The following is a 20,519-nucleotide window of genomic DNA, read 5'->3' on the forward strand; positions in this document are numbered from 1 at the left end:
AAGGTGGTAGATGTCACAGAAATGTTCAGCAAAGCCATTTTTCTTTTATCTAGAGGCTTTCGAACTATAAATGTGTTAAAATTACTCTTTTCCGCTTTAATTTCTCCCCCCCCTCAAGAATGAACAGTCTTTGTGTACCCTTGTTAATGGGGTCATACTTTGTCTGAAACCTGCATTGCTCTGAATCACTACTCTATGTAAGAATGTCTGGTTTATGATCTAATGTGATGGGGGGTGAGGCAGGTTAGGGAAACAACATTTGATATAACAACCTGGGTGTGCAGAAGGTTCACACGTTCAGTGGCTTCCAGCAGCTCCTGCTCTGCCAATTTACGGCCACGTTCTGTCTGGTCCAGCAGAGCCCTGAGCTCATCCAACTCAGACTGGAGGAGAGTGTTACGTCGGTCAGTGACTGCCAGCTGCTCTTTGAAGTCTTCATTCAGGTGTGTTGAATCATCAAGTTGTACTTGCAGTTCCTGGAGAAAAACAGCAGCATGGTCACACACTGGGCCCAACGAAGTCAGGCTTTACACCTGTTATGCAGAGAAGGAATCTTATAGATGGGATCCCCCATATCGCTGTCTTTCAGGGTAAGGACTGACTGTATTGTAGTGCAGGAATCCTATTCCTCAACCAAAGGTGCACTGTACTTTGAAGCCCTGGTAGTCAGCTGATGGTTGGAGCTTCAAAGGCACCCCTGATCCAGGCCAGGAGTGCCTGGAACCCCCTTTCATTTTCCTACTGTGGTTTCACCTGTCCCATATGTGGTTTTCACCTTTACCATATACCTCATGTCAGGTGTAGGGCTGATAGCCATGGCTTGGCCAAAATGACCTAGTAGGCCAAATGGGTAGACCTGGCAGGCCTAATCAGGCTGTGGACCAGAGGTTCCCTATCCCTACCTAGTACAATAAATCCACTTTTCTTTGCAATGGACTTTTTGCTGTTAGGAAAGTGATGGGGAACTGCATTGAAATGTTTGAAATGGTTAACATGAAGGGATATAAACACCTTAGAAGCAAATAAGGATGCTCGTTGTTGTATAATTGCCTTGCAAACAACTCAGAATGAATGCTCAATAAAATCGGCATGGGGGAGAGGACAGGAAAAGGTTAAACACCTTCCCTCACATTCTCTCCAGGTTGCAAGTATTCCCCAGAAACCACTTTAGTACTACAAGGGAAAGGTAACTTCTTGTTTGCCTTCTAACCCTAAGTTTGAAGCTGAAGGAGTGTCTCTACCCCCATCGTTCAGCCCGGACATTGAGGTCCAGCTCCGAGGGTCTTCTGGCGGTTCCCTCACTGCAGGTATAGGCAAATTCAGCCCAGCCCTCCAGATGTTTTGGGACTACAATTCCCATCATCCCTGACCACTGGTCCTGTTAGCTAGAGATCATGGTAGTTGTAGGCAAAAACATCTGGAGGGCCAAGTTTGCCTACGCCTGTCTCACTGCAAGTAGTGAGGTTAAAGGGAACCAGGCAGAGAGCCTTCTCAGTAGTGGCACCTGCCCTGTGGAACACCCTCCCATCAGATGTCGAGGAAATAAACAACTATCTGACTTTTAGAAGACATATGAAGGCAGCCCTGTTTAGGGAAGTTTTTAATGTTTGATGTTTTATCATGTTTTTAATATTATGTTGGGAGTCACCCAGAGTGCCTGGGAAAACCCAGCCAGATGGGTGGGGTATAAATATTATCATTATCATTATTATAATTATCATTATTTTGAGTGCAATCGCTCAGAATATTTTTTGTTAATGCCCAGGTCCCACAAGCAACAAGAAGTACCTTTATTTGAGCCTGAAGGATGCGTGTGGTCTTTGTTGCCTCAGAGGCATGCCGGTTAGCATGGCTGAGCTGGATTTCCATCTCGTTGAGGTCTCCTTCCATCTTCTTCTTCAGTCGGATGGCCTCGTTTCTACTCTTGGCTTCCGAATCCAAGGTGGACTGTAATGTGTCTATGGCACGTTGCTGGTTTCTCCTGATTTTGAAATCATGTCATGTAAGCAAATGTGGGCACAGGCTTCTCTTTCCCTAATTTTTGACAATGCCCTGTGCTGCTAGTGAAGTCTACCTTTTCACATATAGATTTTTTAGCATAAAGAGTAAATAGGAAAATCCAGCATTCCCCTCCATTCCCATCTCCAGATCTTCTTACTTCGCTCTGTAAAATAATTTCATTTTGAATCTCTTCCCTGAAATACTCTCAACTGTGAAAGATTCCAGGTTTTTTTTGTTTTGTTTATTGCCTCTTGTTTATTAATGTATCTTTTGTCAACATATTGTGCAGACAGTAATTATCAATCAGCCTTAACAACATTCTTGCAAATTAAGACAGCATGTACAGATGGCAAAACAGATACATAAGCAGAAGAAAATTGCCCTCTTCTACATAATGTGTTACTGCCAGGACAAGTTTGAGAAATTCTGGTGATTGGTAAGAGACACACTGATCACTTGTGTCTAGTTCTTAAAAAGAAACAAAAAAACCTGTGTTGGAGCCAGACTACATTAGGTTCTATTGAATTCCATGGGGGAAGATATTCAGGATTCAAGTCCCGTTAGTTTAAACTGCATCTAAGTTCAGTTAACCTACTCTGGATGCTGAGAAATACTAAAACTAGAAGTCTTGGTTTTTTTTAGTTCCAACCCTGTTCTTTTTAAAAATCACACTTCGTATATAACTTGGCTCTGTTAATTGCCTTGTGTGCATACTATACCTGAAATTATCAATTTCTTCATCTTTTTCTGCCAGTTTTCTTTCAAAGTCTGCTTTAATTTGGGAGAGTTCCAGTTGAAAACGCAATGTCTTGCTTTCTTCATGTTCCAGAGCCCCCTAAAATATGTGTAATGCATGTTAACAACACGGAGATAATAACTTTGAAATATGCAGCCTAATCCTGTGCTTCATTGTGCAATGGAACATACATAGGATCCAATTCTAGTGTCTAAGGAATGAAGCTTTCTGCAGCTGCATGGGTCTCTAGGAGTGAGAATCAAGGGATATCAACAGCTATGTTTATCACACCCTAACAGTACAATCCTATGTATGTCTACTCAGAAGTAAGTCCCATTGTGCACAAAGGGACTTAGGCCTGCAATCCTATGTATGGTTACTTGGAAGGATCTCCCAATGAACTCGGTGAGACTTAACCCAGGTAGTCATCTATAGGATTGCACCGCATCTCTCAGGCAGGGTGTCAGGGACTGGTAGGACGCTCATGAGTGTGCACCAGGGAAGTCTGACTCAGGAGAGGGGTACAGTGATGGCAAGAGTCAGGGACGCTCATGAGTGTGCACCGGGGAAGTCTGACTCAGGAGAGGGGTACAGTGATGGCAAGAGTGAGAAGCAAGGGAAGTTTCAAGAGCTAGAGGAAAAGGAAGAACAGGTGGGTCAGGGAAGTGAAGCGCTGGGTTCTTCCTCACCCTCTCCTGCACCACTGTCTCCCAGAATCAGGAGCGGGTGGAAGTGAGAAGAGCAGTGGCAGCTTCCACACAGGCATAGTCTCTGGCTGTGTGTGCACAGCCTATTGGGGGAAGATACATAAGCTGGTGGAGGGGACATGGCTCCCTGTTGCTGCAACTGCTCCATAGAGCTCAGACCTGGGAATAGTTGCCTAGATGCTAAACCGGCCTGTGTGGTACTTGGAGCCTACTGTAAGTGTGAGCTTTGACAATATAGAGTTAACTATCTGCCGTGTGCATTCCTTTGGCCAGGGAGCACCCTTGTCTCAGGGCTGGCCCTAGCATTAGCTGTGTGGTTCAGGCGGCGGATGAACCTGCCATTGCCGCTGTCACCACTGCAGTTGCCACCTAGTCACCAATCCACCATGAAGCACTTCTGCTTTTGCTTCTATAGCAAGCATTAAAAAGCATTTGCCACTGCAGGGAAGTGAAGCCCAGGCCTACATCTCCCCTTCCTAAGATTGAGGCAATGTGGGTGAGGTGGCCTAGGGTAGGAAAGACTCTTAAATTTTAAAGCAGCAATGGGATGTCTGTGGCCCCCAGATGCTATTGGATGACATCTTGGGCCACTGACTGTGCTGATTGGGGCTTGCTGAAGTCCAACAACACCTGGAGGACCACAGGTTTCTGTAAACAGTAAAGGTAAAGGGACCCCTGACCATTAGGTCCAGTCGTGGCCGACTCTGGGGTGGGGCACTCATCTCGCTTTATTGGCAAACCAGAGCAGCGCACGGAAATGCTGTCTACCTTCCCGCCGGAGCGGTACCTATTTATCTACTTGCACTTTGACGTGCTTTCGAACTGCTAGGTTGGCAGGAGCAGGGACCGAGCAACGGGAGCTCACCCCGTCGCAGGGATTCGAACCGCCGACCTTCTGATCGGCAAGCCCTAGGCTCAGTGGTTTAACTCACAGTGCCACGCACGTCCGTAAACAGTATTCAGCCGTAATTTCCACCACTGCGGCAAAGCAGGGGCAGCACAAGCACTCTCTGGGGCCACCCAGCAAACAATGCTTTGTTCTGATGAAGGACCTCTTTCTTAGAGTTTGACACTGAGGTGTGTGGTGATCCTGGTTATCTTAGAAGTGATTCTTATGCTGCTGTCAGCAAGTGTTTGACTAGGTGAGCCTGCATGTTAATGTGGGACAGGAGGAAGCAGCTGCAGTGGAGGCAGAGGAGGAAGACAGTGGCAACAGCCCACCTCAGGCGGTGCAATGTCTTGCACCAATGCTGTTCTCAGGTTAATGAGCATTGAGTAGCAACCAAAGTGATGTCAGAGCAGCTTCATAAGTAGCACCAGTATTTTCCTTCAGCAAAGGGTGCTCCGTGAGCTTGCCTCATGTAAGACACTGCTTGTGTTGTTCTAGCATCTACGTCAGTGAACTCAGGCGGGGGACTCAAGATGTAAGTTACAGTCTTTCGTTTTATTCCTGCACAAATATCCTCTTTAGCTGACAAGACTTCTTATTGATCCCCTAAAATATCAATAAGAAGAAAGTCTGGTTTTGCTATCAGAAGAATTGATGTAATTTGCTCCGGTTTCAACTTCTATGATATGGGATGTTGTGGCAGGATCTTAAGAAGTGAGACTGGAAGGAGTAACCTTTCCCCACAGCTACTGTTCTTAAAGTTGGAGGGGGGGATTATATTAAATGCATTCACACATTTCGCCTGCAATCCTTCACATACATACCTGGGATCATTGCAATCAGTGAGTATTGCAATCTTATACCTGAGTAGACAGGTATAAGATTGCACTGTCGTGTCTGTTTTGGCCATTGAGTTAATCTCTTTTCCCTCTTCTTGCATAATCTTTTTGCAGAGTTTATATTAAATATGCATAAGAGTTCTCCCCTCCATCAGCTGAGAAGCAAAGAGGCATGGGAGGTGATAAAAAAAGAAAAACTTAAGTGGTAAGGCTGGGGGTTTGGGGACTGACACTGAGATAAGTCAAGGAAGAACTTGGCATTTCTGCAGTCTAGAGACTGCAAAAGACATGGAGATTTGGCTGGACTGTGTGTGTTTGTGAATGTAAGAGTGTTGTGGAGCTAAATCTATATGGTAAATAAGGTTAATGGGTTATAGGGGCTCTAAGGGCTGTTTAATTCTCTCTCAACATCCATAAAAATGGAAATTTGTTCTTCTTTGTGTACAGTTTAGGCTACCATAAAGGTAAAGGTACCCCTGCCCGTACGGGCCAGTTGTGTCCGACTCTAGAGTTGTGCGCCCATCTCACTTAAGAGGCCGAGGGCCAGTGCTGTCCGGAGACACTTCCGGGTCACGTGGCCAGTGTGACGAAGCTGCTCTGGCGAGCCAGCAGCAGCGCAGCACACGGAAACGCCGTTTACCTTCCCACTATAAAGCGGTACCTATTTAGGCTACCATACTATGCACTAGATAATTCATTGCCCACAATATGAAGATCAGTTAGGGTCTCTGGAGTTCTTGACTATCCGGTCATCAGCAGATGCCATCCAGGAAATCTGTGCCATTCAGCTATTAGCAAAAGCAGTGCAAATGAAGCAACAAGTTTACCTGATTTAAACAATCTGACAGACAGAATCAAATAAGATTTTTAGATAGTTATTGGATATGGTTTGGTATCTACTACCTTTAGAAATAAAAGACAGAGGCAATATCTGGCTGAATGCTGTCCAATATTGCTTTTGGATTGTGACAAAAGTCAGAGAATTTTGAAATGTTCTATGAAGGATAGAGGGGTTTTTTTTACTCCAGGAAAATAGCCAACACACACACAAAAAAATACATCATGCACTATTTGCATAAGTAACATTTCACTCATGCACCTCCTAATAAAAACCCATTTGTGCAAGAGGGGAAAGGAGGGGTTTCTACTAAATTAGCATCAAAAGGCAGCCACTTAATATTGGCTGCCACATATCCTAAGCAAATAATTTGTTCTTGGTGGGTCTCAAATCATAGAAGCAATAAGGTACATAATTCCTGAACTGAAACTGTTGGTGATCTACAGCTGACTCAAGCTTTCTAATATTTGGGTAGTGCTCAGAAGCAATGGCTGTGAACTTCCCCCATCTTGAGTTAGCAAGGGGAAAGATGTATGCCTTAGCCGGGTTCCAATTTCTGTACAATAACTACCACAGCAGAGTAATGGGGCTTTTGGAGAGGGAGAGCAGGGTGCTAGTAGAGTTTAGAGGATATGTGGCTTGACTGTATCAGGCCTTTAGAGCTGTTATCTTTAGCGTGGATGGCCAGGAATACCAGACAACTGGAAAACAAACCCCCACCTTTGTAAATAATATTGAATGTTCCCAAATGGCTTGCAGCTTTCTTTGGAGTTTCCAAGCACCAGTCCCTGGCCCAGCACCACCACCACTACTAATGCACAGCACCTGCCTAAGACACTTGAATCCCAATACTGCCACAACAGAAAAGCAGAAATTATGCATCAGCAAAGGCCAGTGGTGGGATGATACCATATGCAATCCAAAGAGCTAAAGGGCTGGGAGAATGCCTTGAAAGCATTTCTGCAGTTAATGGAGACCTATAGGATTGGTGTGTTAGTATGACACACTGCTTAAGAAGTGGGGAAGAGCAAAACACTTCCCCTTCCATTTTGTTTACAGATCTGTGGCCGTGCTGCTTTTAGCACTAATATGCCATGGCACGTTCTAGGGTGATCTGTCAAGGTAAAGCTCTTGAACACACCACAAGCTGATGCATTATGACCAATCAGCTAGAGTATATTCGCAACATATATTATATATAAAAATATAATATATCGATCATCTATCTATCATGCTTAGCTATTCAAAGCAGTGGGATGAAACATGCTGTTCCTCTGCTCTGATAGCAACACCTTTTTATTTGGAGGGGAAATCCCTGCAAAGTACAAAACAGCCTGCAAGATGAAAAAAAGAAAGAAAAGATTTTGATAAAAATTAAATAGCTTAAGCTAAATCTTATTTTCAAGTATTCCAAACATTTCTAACAGATGAAGAAATGGAACTTTTAAAAAACTAATTATGTGTTATTTTTAAAGGTTAATTCATGAAAATGCCCTTGGTGATGTTAAATTATTCCACAATATAAACAAATCATGTTCCAGTGCACTGAACAAACCTCCAGATATCACAGCAAATGCAGGTGCCAGGTGGGGAAGCCAAAATGTTTCAGGCGCTCATGAGAATAACTGATGGCTTTTAAGAATATATTCACTCTAGCTTCATAAAAATAAAAGTGATTTGGGGGGTATATGAGCTTTCCAGTCCTCACATTATCCTGATGGCATTGGCTGTATTGTAGCAGATATGAGCAACCATTTTTCCTCCCTCCAAAAACACTCCTGGGAATGAGGCTGATGGATGACTGTAGTTAGCTTGAAACAGTGGCCAGGCATAAAAGAAAATTAAAAGAAAGGAGAAGAGAAATCCTAGGCTCTTATTTCAAGGTAAGCCCCTACTCTCCCCAAAAGGTGCTAGAATTTTGCCTGCATCAAGAGTCCTCAAATATTCAATCTCATCCTACTTGTGTAGGAAACCAATGTTCTCCTGAAAGTCTTGGGGGTACATTCAGCGTATCTTTTTTTAATTCCATGACTGAGATTCTGATCTCTTTTTAACTAACAGCAGGAGAAGTTAAGTTAATTCAGATTGGGAGCATGGTATCAGGGGGAGAAAGATTTAACAGTTCCACAAGCCCCATTCTGTTTTCCCAGTGAAATTGGCCCCTCATGCCACTTATTTGAGGCTAACCAGCAGCATTCAACAGTGTTTTGTTTTGTTTTAAGGGGGGATTTCCAGCAGGCAAATGGCAGGGAGGGGAGATCAACACCCCTACATCTGCTCTAAAAAGAGAAAACAATTCCAGTTATGAGATTCAAAGCCTTGCTTAACATCACATATAGTTTGATCCTCAAGATCACTTGATTCTCTAGACTGTGACTGGAAACCAGCAATGGTCAGCACCACTGAGCTGCAAAACCTTCGCAGTTATGGAGAACGTGCTGTACAGCCTCACATTACATCCAGATAGGTCCATTTGCATATTGCATATAAAATCCAAATGAGAGATGTGATATGAAGTGTAGAATCCCTCTTTCTTACATATGTGTTTGTTTATTATGGTTAAAAAAAGATTTTTTATTGTTTCTAATGCATTGTGCGTGTGTGTGGGTGTGTGTATCTATCTATCCATCTATATCTATCTGTACTATCTATATCGTAATTGCATTGTGCAGGCACAGATAAATAAAACAACACTTGAACATGTTTTGGCAGGGTCACCAGGGACCAGAACCTTGCTTTGGGGTACTGCTGCCTACAAGCCATTACTTGTCCATCCCTGTCCAGGGGAATAGTCTCCGTTGATGCAGCACTCTGTTCAGACTTGTAGTGCTTGCTCATCACCATATGCTAACCAAGGATAGGGTGCCTGTGGTGCTCAAAATGTTATGGGACTACAACTCCCATCATCCATGGCCATTGACCATGTTGACTGGGGACAATGGAACTCGGGATTGGGCAATGTCTGGAGGGCTGCGAGTTTCCCATCGCTGCCCCAGAACATGCCCAACACTCCCCTATGGCTGTTTATTACAGGGGTAAAATAGGTAATGGTGGGAAAGCTACCTTCAGGGAAACTTGTCTGCCATTCCTGATATGCCCAAGGATTTCTAGAGTCCATAGCTCAAATGTCTAATCTGACTGGGTTTTTCCCCAAAAACATTTTTTAACCCACACTAAATTCAAACGGAAACTTCAAAATGTGAAAGTTGAAATCTTTTGAAAAGTGTACTGCAACAGCACTTGTACATAGCCTACCCTAGGATCCCTACGTAAAGAGAAGGGGAGGAAGAAATCTAAGTAACAATAATATTCCATATAATAAGTACTACATCATTTTACCACACTTTGTTTTCCCTGCCTATGCACATGAAGCGAATCTTGCTTATCCTTTGTTTCCTCTGTTTTTCTTTTGGGTGGAAAACTGACAGCGACTCTAGAAACCTCATTTCTTGTTCCAAACCTTTGTCTTACCTCAGCTTCTTCCAGGGCTAGCTGGACTTCCGATTTTTCTTGTTCAATCTGCTTCTTCATCTTCTCCACCTCATGAAGGTTCTTGTTTCCTTCACTGATCTGGTCAGTTAGATCTGAAATCTCCTCTAATTTTTTTTATTTTTTTAAAAAAGAAAGACCAAAGTGTCAGAAAGTCCTGAATGCACCAAGTTATCTCTTCACAATGGCAATTTAGTTTTTCCTATCTTGGATTTTTGCTAAAAACTTTATGTTTATCTATTTATTTAAAAATTGGTGGGTGGGTGTCATATAGAACCATCAAATTTATTAAACAGGCTTATGGAGAAATGAAATCTATCGACTGCATCTGAAGATCACATAGGTTAAAACACATTCATTGCCCTGCTTTTGTGAGGGAATATTAATATGATTTTTTTTAATGGATAATGTATTCTGTATGTACTTACTCTGAGGATTATTTTTGCTTTGTGATGTGTGTATTGGTATGAGTGTGTGCATGCTCTAGGCTTAGTTGGTCAAAGAACAATGAAATATTTCTTATATTTATGATTGTTTTTTAATGATCAAAAGTGATAATGATAACAATACAATCAGTCCTCTAGAACTGGGTTTTGATCTCCTTCCTCTATGGTTCCCAGTTCCTGAAAACAGAGGTGAAAACTCTTATTCGACACAGCTGAAATCAAGGAAAGCTACATGGCTACATTTTCATCCTGACAGAACCGCTTGGAGCAAACATTGATTGGTTGGCTCCAGCTCTGGCAGTTCTGTTCACAGTTGCAGACAAAACAGGATGCATGCCAATCGACTGGAGCAGGGTAATTGTGGTGCCAATCTTTAAAAGGGGGCTTAGAAATGATCCAGCCAATTCCTGCCAGTAAGTCTTCTTAGTACATTGTAAGCTAAACACTTATACAATAAATGAATTGACTAGATAGAAGCACAAGGTATATTATTTAATGAAGGAGCTGGCTTTAGACAAGGCCAGTGTATCTTATATCATTGCTCTCTACTACCCCATACAGTTGAGAAGTATATTCAAACAGGGGCCAATTGACCTGAAATCTGCTCTTGCCACAGTGGCCTATGAAATCTAGTGGGATAAACGGACAGTTGCCAGTACTCCACTTCAGGTGGGATAAATGGCCACCTTACCACTTCATCCAGCACTTATCAGGGACTCAGACAGGGGTGCACAATGGCACCAATTATTTTTAAAATGTGTTTATTAAGATCCAGTCTCTCCTCTTGCAGTTGTTGATTCTTATCCTCCTGATTTTGTAAGTCCTGTTATATACTGGCAATACTGTCTTGCTCTCAAAAACTCTACTTAGTCCGGAAAGGCTGTTGCAAATCTTGTTAAGCTCATTATATTAATGAATGGCTTGTAATTATCATTAAGATAGATTCTATCTGGCAGAGGGGGAAAGGTCCTCCAAGCTCAGTTCAAACAGCTTCCTTAAAGTTAGGGAATATTTTGAACAATCACATGCTATTTTATTATAAAATGGTCAATATGCAATAGTTATTAAAGAACATATTCTGTGGAAGGACAAAATATTGAATATATTGTGTCAATGTATTTCAGATTAGTATATAAAACAGCATTAACATGGGTCATAGAAGAGGCAATGAGAAGACATTCAGCTTTACTTATGCACATCCCTGTCCCATCCACATGTAAAGCATGGCTGGATATCTTATTGGATATTGAAATGGGCTCATGGGTGAGAACAGCTGTGCCTTCCATCCTACACTGCCTCACATTCTAATGTGCCATCACTTCAGGACCTTTTCTCCCCAGCCCACCTAACTTCTGGTATTGGGAGATAAGAGAGACACATGCACATTTTCAACTCTTTTCACCTGTACACCCCTCTTTATTAAAACAAGACCGCTTACCCATGACTTTATATGTGAATGGGGCAGGCAAATGAACAGCATGGCCACATCTAGTTTGGCCCCTAGCTATAAGCAATCTTCAGAGGTGGTAGGATTCTTTAAGTTCTGATACAATTAGTTCATGCCCTAGATTATTTTAGACTTTGCAGGAGAGTTGTCCAAGTCCCATTTTATAGGAACAATATGATACTAAGCCCATACATGATTGGTAGCCTTGATGTGGGAGAAGAAATGGGCAACTGCAGTGTTATTCCTATCCATTCCTCACTCCCTTTCACCATCGCTATCATATCTGGTCACCACCCTCTCAGCCACCAAAGAAAATTAAGGTTGCCCATGCCTGCTTCAAGTGAACCACTTCATATGCTTCTGAATACCAGTTGCTGGAAGCCACAATAGTGCTGCAGTGCTCGGGTCGGGTCCTGCTTGTGGACTTCCCATAGGCAACTGGTTGGTCACTTTGAGAACAGGATGCTGGAATAAATGGGCCATTGACCTCATTTTATGTTCTTACGATTACATCTATGTTGCCAGTCTTTGAAATAGCAGGAGGATCTGATACTAGCTGGTCTCACTGGAAAAAAACTAGGCTCTTAGACTAATGACAAAAGGCATCTGGCCCCAATATATCTCTCAGTCCTCAGAGCAAAAATATTTTATGATGTAGAGACTGGTTCCTTGCCTTGTTTGTCTCACGCAATGGTGAAGCTAAACCGCTAGGACTCACGAGCTCTCTTTCTTTCACCATCTGGCTTCCCCCTCCACTCTCCGATTCAACTCGCTTGACTGTCCCACATCTAAAGTGCAGGACTTACCTTGGAGATTCTTGTTTTCCCTCTTCAAGGTCTCCAGATTGTCCATGCTCTCTTCGTATGCATTCTTCAGCTTAAATAATTCCGTGCTGAGGCTTCGGGCTTCCTTCTGGGCACCTTCAAGCTCTGCTTGGGACTCCTCATACTTTTGTTTCCACTCATTAAGGATCCTGTCAAAATTGCGCTGCTTCTTGTCCAAGGACCCCGCTGCTGCGTTGGACTTTTCCAGATCAATCATCATGTCCTCCAGCTCATTCTGCAACCTGTGCTTTGTCTTCTCCAGAGAAGAGCATTTGGCATTGGCCGCCTCGATGGCTTCCTCAGCCTCTTGGAGACGAGCTGCCAACTTTTTCCTAACAGAACAGGTACATGGTAAAACGACCCACAGTGAAAAGGCTCTTAATATTACCAAATCAAAACAGCGTGAATTTCCCTTTGTGGCGTTGTTATTTGATACATTTAAGCAGCCAGAGTGGCTTACAATTTAAAATAGCAGCTTACAGCTTAAGATGCATGATATAAAAGGGGAAAGGAAGGGGGTGTAAAGGATGAAAATAAATGAAAATAAGCAAATTTGTTTCCATATTTCATGTTTCCTTTCTTTATTATTGAGCATTCTTATATACCGCTTTGTGTAAAACAGGATAATCACCTCCAAGTAGTGTACATTGAAACCAAGAGTACCAATAGGGACCACACACATGCACACACAAGATAAAGAATACAGTTTAAACCCACCAATAAAATAAAATCATGTTACATTATGAAGCCACATTGTGAAACTGCCAGAGACAGTTCTGGGTCAAGAGGAATCAGATGGCCATTGGCCCTAGCCAAGCCAACAGAGGGGGTCTTTCTGTCTCATCTGTGCCTCTCAGGCAGCCAAGAGGAATGAAAACTGGTAAGACATTTCAAGGAAGGGAGGAGCCAAAGGGCAAGCTGATGAAGAGGGTTTTGCTGTCTCATCTCTGCCTCCAATGCAGCCAAGCAGAAGAAGAATTGATGAGACGTTTCTGGGAAGAGAGGAGCCAAATACCAGTTGGGCCTAACTACCCTTCAAAAGGACCTCACACTTCAGCAGGAGTGTGTGCCACAGATCAGGAAAGGTGCCATGAGGATGTCACCTTGGTTAATGAGCAGAGTTAAGGAAACTATTATAGGCGAGAAGGCTTCCTTCCAAAAATAAATGGAAGCCTTGTCCAAATGAAGAGAACAAAAAGGTTCACAAATTTTGGTGAAACAAAGTGCAAGTGGACAGTTGGGGATGCTAAAACATTGGGCACATTGCTAAAAACAATGAATTTGACAACATAAAGTTCTTTAAATAAATTTGAAGTGGAAGACTGTCTAAGGAGGCAGGTGAACCCTTGGATGACAAGGGAATCAAAGGTGTGCTAAAGGAGGATTAAGAGAGAAAATGAAATAATTCTTCACATCTGTCTTCACAATGGAAGATATAGGGTGATCCCAATGCCTAAACTAACTTTTGCTGGAAAGGAGACTGAGGAACTGAGGTGGATAGTGGTGATGAGGGATGAAGCTCTTGGTCTAACAGACAAAATAGAAACTGACAAATTACCAGCTCCAGATGGCATCCACCTGAAAGTTTCCAAAGAACTCAAAGGTGAACTTGATGATCTTCAACCTCCATACCTGATGACTGGAAAGTAGTCAATGTAACATTTTTTTTTAAGGGATCTGGGGGGATCCTGGAAATTACAGGCCTGATAGCTTAATGTGTGCCCTGGGAAAACTGGTGGAAAGTAAAGTGAAAGATAAAATAACCAAAAACAGCCAGCATGGCTTCTGGAGTGTCAACAAGTGCATAGGTAGAGGCAATCCAGTTGATATAGTGCACTTGGACTTTAAAAAAACTTTCAACAAGGTAACTCACCCAAGATTCCTGAGTCAAAAAATAAGATCCTCTTGTAGATCAGGGATTGGTTAAGCAGCAGGTGAGTAGGAATAAATGGGCAGATGGGGGACTCCAGTTTCTACATTTCTCCAAGAATCAATATTGGGACCTGTGCTTTTCAACTTGTTCATAATCAGTCTAGAGTTAGGAGCAAGTGGTAAAGTGGCCAGGTTTGCTGGTGACATGAAATTGCTAAAACAAGAAGAGACCATGAAGAGGTCCACAAGGACCTCTCCAAAATGAGTGAATGGATGGTAAAATGGTAAATGAAACTTCATGGACATCTGAAAGATAGCAGTGACAGGGCAAGGGGAAAATGTCTAGAGAGAGAGTTCTTTAACTGGGGCACCACACGCAGCCACCAGTCTTACCACTCAAGTCAGGGATGCCTTAGATCAGCCTTTCTTAACCTGTGGGTCCCCAGATGTTGTTGGACTACAATTCCCATCACCCCTAGCTAGCAAGGCCAGAGCTCAGGGTTGATGGGAGTTGTAGTCCAACAACATCTGGGGACCCACAGGTTGAGAACCACTGCCTTAGATGAATTTCTCAAGTAATGAGCAGGCTCACATTGGTTTTCCTGATCATCCTGGATTACTGACATGATTGCAACAGGAAGCCATAAGAAATAAGACGTTGATATGCCTGGATTGTAATTTATAATCGCATCTGATATGGATGCTTTAGCCGAGGTTCCTGCATTGCGGGGGGTTGGAATAAATGACCTTTGGGTCCCTTCCAGCTCTAAGATTCTATGATCTCACTGCATGGAACTGCATGCAGTCTGTGACCTAGAATGTAACAGTTTAAAACAAGAATACATGTGGAAACGTAGGGTGGCATCTCTTGTATATCTTACTTGGCATCTTCTAGCTCCTCAGTCCTTTGAATAGCATCGGTTTCATATTTAGTTCTCCACTGTGCCACTTCCGCATTCCCCTTGGAGAGTGCCCTCTGAAGCTCTGCCTTGGCTTCTTGCTCCTCCTCAAATTGCTCCCGTAGGAGGTCACAGTCATGGCGGGCAGCTTGCAAAGCATGGGCGAGGGCATTCTTTGACTGTAGGAGAGAGGGGGGTTGTAGTCAGCACATCCAGCTGTGGACAAAGCAGCTACTACAAGCACTGAAACTCGTTCTGATGGTGGGTTCGCCACCTGGAAATTTCCCCTTTTCCAAACTCCCTACTCCTATTTCTTCCATCACACTGTCTCAATCCTTAATAGCAACCACAGCATTTCCCAGTCATACTGGGACTATTGTATCCCCAGCATCCTGTATTTCACTGATATCTGCAGACTGAGGCACATCCTCGGCTTATGCACTTAAGTGCCATTCCACTGCACTTACTTGAGCACATGCGGTTCTATACCTGCTTAAGGGCAATACCTTAAAACCAAGTCGTCATTTCAAGCGGAGTCAGAATCATGTTGGGAGCCTCAATCAAAGCCTTACCTTGCTCTCTTCCTCCAGCTGCCTTTTAAGCTCTTCTATTTGTTGAGTGAAAGACAACTTCCCTCGGGAAAGTTGGTTTATAAGCGATTCTTTCTCTTCCAGCTGTCTTGTAAATTCACCTGCCGGAGGGGTAGCACAAAAAAAAGATGATGAGCATCAGCTTTCCATGACAAGGGAGGAGGAGGGCAAGGAGAAGATATTCCCAGGAGTTCTGAATAATTGAAAGTAACCTGTGACCCTTTTGCCCTTCAGGCATACAGGGGTGGCTTGATGAGGTAGACTGGGGATTTTGTGGCACTGGACATAATTAGCTAGGCCCACATTTTCCCTTTGCCAGCATGACAGGGGACATCCTAAGAAGTCCTCTGGACCCAGCCAAAGGAACTGGGGAAACCGTAGTATTTGATGATGGACTTGAAACATGCATGGGAGAGTCCCACTGATCACAGTATTAAAGTGCTCATATGCTGTGCTGCACTCTCTACTGTAACATGCTCTATGCAGGGCTGCCATTGAAAACCATTCAGAAACTTCATTTGGTGCAGAATGCCGCTGCTAAAATCTTGGCTTCTGGGGTCATGTGATTCCCCCTTATTCTGTCAACTCCCAGTCAATCTTCTAGGGCCGTTTACTGTGCAGTCACTGTACCCCCTGTGCTGAGTCTTTAATCTGTGTTCACATGACTTTATCCCAAATGCATTCTGTACTTTGTTATAAAATACTACTGTTTGATGTGTTGTTTTCAAACCAGCTTCATGCCGACCGGAGTCTTTAAGTCATTCCTAATTCATCCCTAGCCAAGGGGTGAACACCTTTGCATAGGGTACAAACATCCCAGCCCCTCAATGTCTCCTAGTGTTTACACAAACAGAAATGAATCAGAAGCTAATGATGCATTCAGGTGGGGGGCAGGGGGGAGCTGGAAATGCACCAGAAAAAACAATAGTATGAACACATGATTCAAGGTGCTGGTTATTAGCTATAACAACCTAAGCAGCTTGGGATCTAGCTTCTCCTGTGTGAATCTGGCTGTCCTTTGACTAGCTAGCACACCCATCTTCCCTGCCTTTGCCTTCTAAGGCAAGGGTAGAAACAACATGCAAGAGGGCATTTTCTATGGTGACACCCCATGTGCAGAAGTAACTTCCTCTTGATTTGTGACGCACCCCACTCCAGCAACTGAAAACATTTCTTTTTTTCAAACCAAGTTTTGTCTCCTCTGTTGCTGCTTGTTAGTGCTGTTCTTTGCATTTTTGCTTCTTGCCATGTTGTTAGATTTCTCAATTTGTGTTTTAATGATTGGGTCACTGTTGTTTTCATGTTTGCTTTTTATTTGTAAGCCACTTTGAGTGAGTCATGTCTGAACATGCCCAGGAATCTAATAAAATGATATCATCACGTCAGGAAAAAGAAGTTGCCAATTGGGAAAAGATCACAGAAAGCTGTTATTGCAAGCTGAACCGGAATGAGTCCTTGGTGGGCAATGAATGGAGTGTTGTGGAAAGACAAGTGCATTTTGCATCAGGAAAACTTCTACTGAGCATCCAGCATAAATCAACAGCAGCAGTAAAGGTTGGGAGTCAATGTGATAAATGTTGTATAGCCATGAAACTGGTCCTCCCTCCCTTCCCATGTTTCATCATGTGGACAGGTATATAAGGAGAGTACAGAAAACTAGATGGAAAGGAAGAAGCAATTGACCAGCAGATGAAAGGGATCTGTTCTTATGTAGGGGAAAGGGAGAAGAAAGAGACATGAGTTCCTCATGAAAATATTGCACATGTGCAATTATGTGGGGATGTACAGATCAGTGTATTTCTGATATACATATTTCTGATAAGTTTTAAAAAGAACAAAAAGTATGAAATTTAAAAATGTGTGTGCACCATATTTCTGGCAAATCTTTATGTATATTTTGTGTGTGTGTGTGTGTGTGTGTGTGTGTGGAGTATAAAATTTCTCACAAAATTTGGAGAAATACAGTATGATAATTGCACTTTATTCCACACAGTGGTTCAGTGAGTGCAAATCAGATTGTTCTGCAACCACATAAAGATGCGGACTGAATTAAATCTTCAAGCATCCCTCCTTACTCATATAAGGTGTTGCCATGCTCACACTTCCTGTGGCTATAATAATGTTTGCCCAACCTACCATTTTCAGTTTGCAGCTTCCCTTTTTGGGCAGTGAGGTCATTCACCACACGAGTCATCTCGTCCACTTTAGTTTTTGCCTCATTGAGATGGTCTTCCAGAGTACGACAGAGTTTTTCTGCATTTGCCTAATGTGGTTAGAACAAAGGTAATCAAACACCATCCCAATCAAAGTGCATTGCTCATCTCATTTGTCCCATAAAAAGACCAATATCTGACAATTAAGAAAGATCATGACAATCTTTTTCTATGTAACAGAAAGATAAAACGTGGCATATGCCAATTAGTCTAGAAACTCAGGAGGCAAAACATAAACCATCCAACATTAGGGCCACAATTTTTGTGCAAAGTGTAAAATTTGGTTTACAAAATTTGCAAACATGAAAAGAGCCCACCAACAATTATAATTAGAAAAAGAGCAATAGCTGCAATGATATATTTTTTAAAAGTATTTTTATATGCATATACCAAAGATTCAGTTTACTGGAAGGAATAATAAAAACAGATTCCTTTAAAATAATTAATTGTGTCCAACAGTTTTGAAGTACAGTAAGACTTACATAATCTTGCACACAAGACTTCGACAACCTTTTGTCTTTATCACATACATACTCACCAGTTTGCTTCAGCTATATTATATATTTTGACAACAAGAAGAACATTATTTTCTGTTGTTAATATCTTACTGGAGTCATACAAAAGCAAAAGCAAACACACTGAGCTACTATATGATTGTTGTTTGCACTGAGAGTCTTGTGGCACCTTAAAGATGGATAAATTTATTATGACATAAACTTTTGTGGACCAGAGTTCACTCCATCAGCTGCAGTGTTCCCTGTAGGCCACAAAAGCTTATGCCATATGAAATTTGTTAGTGCTTAAGGTGCTACAAAAATCTTTGTCGTTTTTGCTACAAAAGACTAGCACAGCTACTTCTCTAGTAGAAATCGTTACATGACAGTGTGTGGCAAATGGAAGGGAATCAATCATGTAATTAATAACAGCTCTGAATTATTGAACTGAATTGATGCGAAAGAAAAAAGTTCACACTGAAAATTACACATCTGTGAGCCATAAACACATCCTTCTTAAGAGATTCCTTAAGAGTTGCTTGGGAGTTAAATATCCCCAGAGGAGTATTATTCAATTGTTCTGTATATCATTTATAAAACCTACACATGATGAGAGCTTTCCAAAAATCATAATGTGGAAAAAAACATACTCCACCTTCATTCCCCCTCCTGCCAAAATCAGAAAGTATACTAGTTTAGCATTCTGTATGAGAATAGTGTGAGCTGCAAAGCCATCATAAATATATCAGAATATCTATGAATTATTAGAGGATGCAAAAGCTTGCATGCTATTTGGTGATATTTTGGTTGGCCTAATAAATATATTGCCCTAATATGGATTTTGACATTTATTAATAGTGATGCACTACGGTTTGCCAAAAAGCTAGTACCAAGTACGACTTAAGGAGTTTTAGAAATGATTACAGGATGATATATGGAGAAAAATTTGGAAACCCCAGTGTCTGATTCAACATGGTGAATATCCTAGAGTTGTAAAGCATAGTAAGATGAGCGAAAGTAAATACAGTGGAACCTCGGGTTGCGGATGTAATCCGTGACAGAGGCACATCCGCAACCTGCAGCATTCGCATCCTGAAGTGCGATTTGGCACTTCTGCGCATAGCACAATTTAGCATTTCTGCGCATGTGCGAGCAGCAAAACCCAGAAGTAACCCATTCTGGTACTTCTGCGTTTCCTGCGGTCCGCAACCCAAAAACACGTAACCTGAAGCGTCCATAACATGAGGTATGACTGTATATAATTAATTTAAGAAGTTAAAATGGACACTTGTAGGCTAAGAAGTTAGGCAAGCATGATTCTCAGAGAAGGCGGGGACTCAAGGGAGAAACTTATTGTTATGAGTTTGTGGTGGGATCAGACTCCCCTAAAAGGGTTCAAATTTCAGCAAATCCTTAAATTCCTGGAATGAGCAAAGGTTGGAAATAATGCTGGCCAGCTTCCTCATGAGGTAACCACTTGATAATGGCTGAGTCTTTAACCCAACCAAAGGTACCAGATGGATCATCTGGAGATTCAATGCCAGACAGCCAAATGGGTGAAGCCCCTCCCCAGGCTCTGATTTTAGTTAATAAGACAAAAAGCTAGTGTTAGTTTTTTAAGGATGGCAGTTAGTAATGATGTACTGGCAAAACTGTGAAGGGAGACAGAGAACACGGCTGATTTCTGTTTTAGATCCAAGGCTGTGGGAGAAGCAAGAGACTCTCTTGTAGTGTAACGCTGGGAACCTCTTCATTGTAGGCTCCAGTACTATATATGTGTAAATAAACCATATATCATAAAAACACTGCAGTGTCTGCTGTGCCTCATTTCCAAAAGGAAACACAAACCCTTGGTAAGTGCCTGGACCCCTGGAATCTCACACTGCTCAGTGATTGGTGTGGGGTGTAACAATATTTTGTCATTGCATCTCCACACACACTGTACTTCCTCTCTTACTCCTTCCCGTGATTCTCAATTGCCTGCTTTACATTTGAAAATTCTTGGATTGAAAGGTTTCCCCTTCTGAGAGCAAAAGGTTCTTCTACTTGTATCTGGGAGTTACTGACCCCCTGGCTACAACTCCCCTCTCCCCCCAGCAGCCCCCTGAAAAGCTGTTCCAGCAGATCAAGAGACCCTCCAGTGTGTGACTGACACATAAGGTGACGCAGGAGGGCTCAGCCAGGAAAGAAAATCAATGACATCCCCACATGAACAGAGAGATTTTTGGATCCAAC

The 20,519-nt window shown here is 42.5% G+C and overlaps 1 protein-coding gene across 1 annotated transcript in view; it reads right to left on the reverse strand.

Annotated features, from left to right (window-relative positions):
* The window catches only part of MYH15 (myosin heavy chain 15), an 86,204-nt gene that overhangs the window by 12,452 nt on the left and 53,233 nt on the right, over window positions 1-20,519 (reverse strand). Inside the window, exons 29-36 of the mRNA XM_081002594.1 lie at window positions 17,714-17,840; window positions 15,560-15,678; window positions 14,970-15,166; window positions 12,199-12,548; window positions 9,482-9,606; window positions 2,721-2,836; window positions 1,789-1,981; window positions 273-476 (exon numbers count right to left, since the gene is read on the reverse strand). Of these exons, the coding sequence (XP_080858720.1) occupies window positions 273-476; window positions 1,789-1,981; window positions 2,721-2,836; window positions 9,482-9,606; window positions 12,199-12,548; window positions 14,970-15,166; window positions 15,560-15,678; window positions 17,714-17,840 (1,431 nt within the window). The remainder of the gene's footprint in view (window positions 1-272; window positions 477-1,788; window positions 1,982-2,720; window positions 2,837-9,481; window positions 9,607-12,198; window positions 12,549-14,969; window positions 15,167-15,559; window positions 15,679-17,713; window positions 17,841-20,519) is intronic.

This window comes from Podarcis pityusensis, assembly GCF_964106645.2.
Source record: "Podarcis pityusensis genome assembly, chromosome: 4".
Classification (NCBI taxonomy): domain Eukaryota; kingdom Metazoa; phylum Chordata; class Lepidosauria; order Squamata; family Lacertidae; genus Podarcis; species Podarcis pityusensis.